Source organism: Limulus polyphemus, unplaced genomic scaffold (genome assembly GCF_000517525.1).
Source record: "Limulus polyphemus unplaced genomic scaffold, Limulus_polyphemus-2.1.2 Scaffold393, whole genome shotgun sequence".
NCBI classification, from domain to species: Eukaryota; Metazoa; Arthropoda; class Merostomata; order Xiphosura; family Limulidae; genus Limulus; species Limulus polyphemus.
The window spans coordinates 437,882-445,196 of NW_013666003.1; the positions used below are offsets into that span (position 1 = coordinate 437,882).

General features: G+C 29.4%; 1 protein-coding gene across 2 annotated transcripts in view; it reads left to right on the forward strand.

Moving 5' to 3' along the window:
* Positions 1-1,737: 1,737 nt before the first annotated feature.
* Positions 1,738-7,315, forward strand: part of LOC106457927 (peptidyl-prolyl cis-trans isomerase FKBP12-like) — a 25,904-nt gene continuing 20,326 nt past the window's right edge. The window contains exons 1-3 of one of the 2 annotated variants that reach the window (XM_013917374.2): positions 1,738-1,822; positions 5,096-5,244; positions 6,666-6,727. In XM_013917374.2, the coding sequence (XP_013772828.1) occupies positions 5,108-5,244; positions 6,666-6,727 (199 nt within the window). In that variant the 5' untranslated portion in view covers positions 1,738-1,822; positions 5,096-5,107. Of the gene's footprint in view, positions 1,823-2,202; positions 2,287-5,095; positions 5,245-6,665; positions 6,728-7,315 lie in introns of those variants that run through there. The other variant, XM_022384012.1, reaches the window with a different exon arrangement.

The following is a 7,315-nucleotide window of genomic DNA, read 5'->3' on the forward strand; positions in this document are numbered from 1 at the left end:
GAGAAAAAATTTAAGCTCATTATGTATCTTTGGAAAGTCAGAACGAATTTATTGAATTATGTGGTCAGCATGATTTGAACATAATTGTGGCAGAGAGAAATTAATCTACTTATTTTTCTTTGATATATTACTATAGTTCAGACATCTCCCATATAGAACAAAATGCACTTATCCTGAGGTATGTGCATAATGATAAGGAAGCCGGAAAATGGAAAATTTACGAACGTTTTATTGAATTCATTGGTTTTGCAAACAAGAGTGGGCAGGAAATTGCAGAAATGCTGCAACAAGGATTTCAAAAACATGACATTGACATCGCTGATTGCAGAGGACAAGGTTTTGACAACTGAGCCAATATGTCCAAAAAAAGTCAAGGTTGTACAAGCTCATATCCTTGAACAAAAACATTTGCCACATATTATCCTTGAGCTTCTCATTCTCTAAATCTACTTGGAGTGCATGCTATAGAATCTTGCCCGAAAAATTGACTATTTTGAAAGAAAAAACAAGTTGCTTTCACTTGAGAGAGACTCTGTGGAGCGCTCTAATCGAAGCAATTTGCCCTGTTGCAAGGCACCTTCCCAACATTATTGCAGCTATAGATAGCATAACTAAATCTAGTAAACTGTTTAACGAAGCTATGTCTGAAGCAAAAAGCCTGAAAAGCTACTTTAAGTCTTTCACTGCCACGTTCTGGGTAAAAGCTCTACAGAGTTTTGAAGAGAAAGACTTTCTTCTTCAGTCTGCAGGTATTTCGTTAGACACAGAAGCAGCCAACATAAACGATCTACAAGAGAAGATGTTGTTTTTGATAAATGAGTGGAACACCATTATTTCTGAGGCTAAGACTGTGGCAAATGCAGTGGAAGTAACTCTTGTATTAAACCGACTAAGAAAGCAAGAGCTTTCATGACGGAACAGCAAATAATGTTACAAGTGAAAGTGCAGAGACTACGTGAGTGCTGATGAAATCAATATATCGTGTGATAAACGAGTCAGTAAGTATTTGCATGACCTAACAAACAGTTTGGGATGTAAAGTTCACCATATGAGAAAAATCTGCAGCGCTTCTTTTCAAAACTGTTCAAAGCCTTTGGACCTACTGAATGCAATCTACAAAATGAAATTACAAACTATTTTGGGGGAAATTTTGCATCGCTATTAGGATTTTTTTACACACTGTCTGTAACTGTTACTTAGGGAGAAAGAGCTTTCAGTAAACTTAAGATCCTCAAAAATTTTCTCCGATGCACTATATGTCAGGATCGATTGAACAACTTTGCCATTCGGTCAATCGAGTGTGAGCTTGCTCGCAAAATTGACTTTAGAGACGTCATTCAGGAGTTTGCGAATAAGAAAGCATATACATACGGCATTTTATATCTGTGTTCTACCCAAAAAGTACAACTTTCCCGAGAAATTTAAACACGCATGCTAGGGATAAAAAGAAGAAAAACTTGAATAACCTACTCATTTAAGAATTATAAAAATTATGATAAATGTAATCAGTTTGATTTTCAAGTACAGTATTATAAAGTATACTTATATTAGGCATATTATAAAAAAAATAAGCTTACAAATGAAAATATAGGTGTACTACATTCTGTTTCTTTAATTAAATTCACGTACCAAACATTATAAAATAAATGAAATATTATATTTACTAAGTTAAAGAATTTAATTATAATACAGGATAAAATTTCAATATTAACTAAGAATGTAATAAGAATTTTTAAAATTTACTTACTTTTCCGCTTGGCCGCGCGACCGCCTTTTTTTTTTGCGCTATTTCAAAGATAAATTTATAAAGCCGGTAACGTGGGTATGTATAAATTTTACTTTCTATAAATTATAGTAACATAATATTTGTAAATTTTATTTCTTCTTACTTTTAGGAATTAAACCTAGAGATTTTGAGTGTAACTTGTATTTTTGTAAGCAAAGAGGTGATCATTTTAGTAATAATAGTTTGACAAGGGGTGGAGAAAACCTCTGATCTACATGTAAAATTATAAGTATAATGAGCTGGATTACTATTTCTGTAGTATCCTTGTATTGACACTTAGCGGTGCCTACCAGTGGCACAGCGGTATGTCTTCGGACTTGTATATATCTCTAGAAATTGGGTTTCGATACTCGTGGTGGGTAGAGCACAGATAACCCATTGTGTAGCTGTGCCTAACTACAATTTACAAACAAACACTTAGCCGCGGTAGCCATATTGTTGGTCCTTAAATTGTTTATGTCAAGGGTATCCAACTGCTTTTTCACACTCAACGTTTGATGGTATTAGTATAACTATTCATTTTAAATGTATTTTTGTCACTTCACTATATGCCTCTTAATTTATTTATAAATATATATTTGGATTTTGTAGTAACTATCAAATGAAAATGGCTATATTATACTATGATATTATTATGATATAATATATTATAAATTTCAATAATATTTCTTTTTAGAATTAGCATTGTAATGTACAAAAAAAGACAACAGAAACAAAATATTGTGTTGCTGTAAGTTGATTTATTGTGATGTGCTATATTATTAACTTCGTTATAAACTTCTACAAGTCTGGTAAAATAGAAATTACTTTATAAAAACAATGAAGTATTAATTTTAAAGTTGCACAAAACTATTGATGTTGTAAAAATATTTTTGTACTCCATACAATTTGAATCTGCTGATGTTTAAATACTATTAGAAATGCTTTTTCTCATGTTTTCACCTGTAGCTTTTGCAGTATTTTTTTTTTTTTTTTGCAGGGTGATGTGTTTGTATTTTTATGTAACAGAAGCCCCTCAAAACAAGTTTATGTTGTATGACATACTTTGTGTACATTTGTTGATGCCTTTACCAAACCATTTGTCTTTGTTGTAAATGAAAACATTTCTAAGATGTTATTCTGTCATGGCCTCCCATCCTAACATTTTACTTACACTTAACCTATCTAAATAAGTCCTTGTTATTAATTTTTATTTTATCAGCCAACCTTTTTTAATATCCTAATTTACCATTTGTCAATTTCTTTTGATCTATAATCCTACAAATCTCTCATTGTGGCAATCAATTTAAATTTATTATATTTTTAATGCTTCTCTTTAATTTTATCATTTATATGCTTTGTAAACCAACCTGGTTTTTTTACTTGCAGCTACTGTTTTTTTATTCTATGAGGAATATGCCTATCTCAAATATTTAAGAATTTATTTAAATACATTTTTCACATTTGATCAATATCTAATTAATTCAGTTGCCCAATTTACAGTAGATTCTTGTCTCATCTTATCAAAATTTGTTGTTTTTTTTAATTTGGAACTAAAATCTCATTATTCCTTATATCCATATGCAGCAAAACCTTACATCTAACTAAGCAATGATCACTTGCACCCCAATCTCTACCCTGTCAACCATTTTTGTATTAGAAATTTCTAGTAAGTTCCCTAACCAATTGGGGAAAAAAACCATCCTGAACAGTTTCTGAAACCTTGTCTTCCTCCTCATTTGACTCCAAAATTTTCCAGTGTGTATGTCAGAAATTAATATCTACCATAATTATATCATCAACAAATTAATTCTTTATCTCACTTAGAGTTTATCATTAATTTCATCAGTTTCATCTGGTGGTCTGCAACAAATTTCAACTATGTTCTTTCTCCCCTTTCAAATTATAATCACTAACAGAAACCCAGAAAGAGCCAATCTTTCTGCTGTTAGGTTTGATATCCTCAAATTGAATAGGATATAACTCGCATTTTAGATATAAAACCACCAACCCCTTTTTTTTTACTCTATTCCTATGAAACAACCTATAACCCTGTATTTCAAAGAAATGTCTGTAATTAAAACTGTACTTTTAACAAGGTTTCAGTTATTCCCATTACATCAAATGTTTTTGTTCCAACCAATGCTCTAAAGTTATCTATTTTTATTCCTTATGCTTCTAGCATCACAATAGTAACAAAATCATTTTGAACTTTATTCCCACAGTGTAATTTTCTCAACATTTTCTTTTTTATTCTGGCTTTCATCATTGTCTAGACCTAGCTTAAAGCTATCTATGTCTTTGCAGTATCCCTGACAGAATTTAATTATTATGATCCTTTTCTTTGAATGCCTTTATCTATCCCTTATACTTATTACTTAGTTCCTTTGACTTACCATTCCTGACATCATTATCCCCTATTTGTATTAAATATACTGCATCACTACTAGTACCCTTTTTTATATCACTTGCTCTGTCAGTTTTATCTCCTACCCTTGCATAGTATAATCTAATTCTTTTCTCCCTATTTACCCCACAGACTATCCTATCCACTTGCTGGACTAAACAGTCACCAATGGCAATAACCTTCTTATATTGTTCATTCCTGTCCTTATCTGTCCCTTTTTTTTATCCTTTACTTCCCTAGTTCCTCATCTGCACAAGCTAAAAACTGAAATCTGTTACTTATTAGAACCTGCACATTATAATTAATTCTAATACTACTTAGCTCTGTTAGTATTGTTTTTAACTTCCTGAAAGTCATCATTAGCCATTCTATCCTTCACATGCAAAAGCTTAATTTCTACTTTAAATCCTGTTGTAATTTCTTACAGTTTACCATTCTCTTTATCCATTACCTCTTTCCTATTTAGGATAGCCTCCAGTTTCTCCTCCAACCTACAAATTCTATTTACAGATTGTACCTTTTCAATATTAGGCTCCTTAAATCTGAATTCTAGTCCTGAATTCCCAAATAAAACCCACTCCTTGGACAAGTGAACTTCATAAAGTGTATTTAAACTGTGGCACCATAATTGTTTTAGACATCTGCAGTGAAAGATTTGCAATTTAACTAAACTCTACATTAAGCTATTATTTAGTAGTTTGATATTTGGTAGATTTTTAGTTACCAAAGATCAAAGGTGGTAAAAAACTTTCTTATAATTACTAATTTTAAAGGAAATCTTGGAAGAGAAGAAAAACTTTTACATAACTTATTGGTTATTTGTTGTGATTATTAACCTATCCTCCAGTATTTGTATGTGTAGAAAATCTTTATTATATAGTGTAAGTATCTTATGCAATCAATGTGTCTTTTTGATATGTAAGTGAAAAGCAATCATGGCAGTAGAACAAGTAAGTGATGGTGTTACCAAGGAGATTTTGATTCCAGGATCTGGAGGTCGTCCTAAACCAGGGGATACAGTTACTGTACATTGTACAGGTTTCCTAATAAATCCATCTAAAAAGTTCTGGAGGTGAGAATAAAGAGCTACATAAGTTAGTTGTCGTAATATGTTTTGTGTTTGGTTTTCCTGCTGGATTTAATTAACTGAATTGTCCTACTTAAAAGTTATACCTGTTCTTAGTATTGCAAATGATTATATCATGAAACAAATAAAATATAACTCATTATTACTTCTAGTTATTTAATTTTAATAGTCTATTAAAACATTCTTTATGTTTTGGTAGATAATAAAAAGAATTAACTTTTATCAGTAATTTCAAGGTCTGGTCTAAATAATAATGTTGCACTATTAATTATTATAACATTAATAATCAAATGTGCCTCCAAATTCTTGGTATTTGTAAAATGTGCACAAACAAAACAGTTTACCCATTGTTTCTAGTTGTGCAGAGTATTTCACGGATAATATAACATTACTTTTAGTCCTGGCTTAATATCATAAAAATAAAGTATATTTGAATAAGATTACATACGATTTTTGAGAATTTACTATGTAACTATCAGAAAATTTGAAATTTTCTTTACAGTATATTTAGAATTTTGTTTAGTAGTATGTGGTGACATATAGAATTTTTTTTGTTTTGTGAAATTGTTTTATTTTCTCTTTCTCTTTGAGAATTTACTATGTATCTATCAGAAAATTTGAAATTTTCTTTACAGTATATTTAGAATTTTGTTTAGTAGTATGTGGTGACATATAGGTTTTTTTTTGTTTTGTGAAATTGTTTTATTTTCTCTTTCGCTTCTTGAATAACATGAACATTGGTAATTTATATTGTAAATTTAATGCATTACTGTTTGTTTCTTAAGTTTTAACTAATCAGTGACACCCCTCTGTTTCTAACAGGTTTAACTTTTAAACTGTTTCATAGAAATTAGTATAATATAGAGATCTTTCACTTTATGTGTCTACTTCTTGTTATATGATTATGTTTGAACTACAGAAAATTAATTATTCTTTTAAAATGAAACAAACTATCATAAAACAGATTCAGTTATCACTAGTGACCACTGAACTAGTATTTTCTTCATCATTTTCAAAAAAACATTTGTAATTGATGAGTAGCAGCAAAACCTCAGGTCTTTAAATATTTCATATTCAGCATTTTGTCAAAATGGTTTTTAGTTTAGTTATTTTAACTTTAATCTTAAAAACATCATTTTACAAACCTCTGGCTTCAATTGTGAACAACCTGCCTGTGTTCCTAACCTTAATTATAACAGTATTGTAAATATTAAGGCAGGTTTATTCTTAAACAATTTATCTTTAAAAAAGCACTCTAAATTGGGATTATGTTATTTTCTCTGAATTTACTTGTATCACATATATTTTATTGACAGCTTAATCTTGTAAAGACATTGTAATTTTTTTTTATCCCAAATGATTAAATGACAATTAAAAAATTTCTATTCAATCTTTTTCTATATTAGTACTAAAGATCCTGGTCAGAAACCATTTTCCTTTCAGGTTGGAATTGGACAAGTGATCCAAGGTAATATTTTCTTATTAGTTTCTAAATTAATATATCATCTAGATAATAAATAATTTGTAACTGTTTATACTTCTCTTATAATCCAAGTATGAAATTGATTTTATCTGTTTTGGTATCTTTCCAAAAATTTAAAAGACTACAATTGTAAACTTAATGTTTGTTGTCAGGCATCAATCATTTATTAATCATTATATTTATTACTATGATGGCTAAAATATTATATAATTAATTTATACTGAAACATTTTAATTTATTTTATTGATAAACATTGTTACTTGCTAATTGTTTTTGCCTTGATTAAAAAAAACAATTCTTATTGATATATTAATAAACTTTGATAGTTGTTTTGAATTTTAAAATCTAAGATTAAGAATAGGAAGACTTTTTAGTCCTAGAGATTAATATTTCAGTTATGTGGAAAACTTTTCTTACCATAAAAAAAGTATTAAATTTAACAACCAGTAACTGGAAATTGCCTGTTAATTTTGTTGTCTTGTAATTTGATTTAGATTGACATTTATTATTTCTCAAAAACTTAATGTGATTGATATTAAAACTTTTATTTTTGTTGAAATTTGCCATCTATAT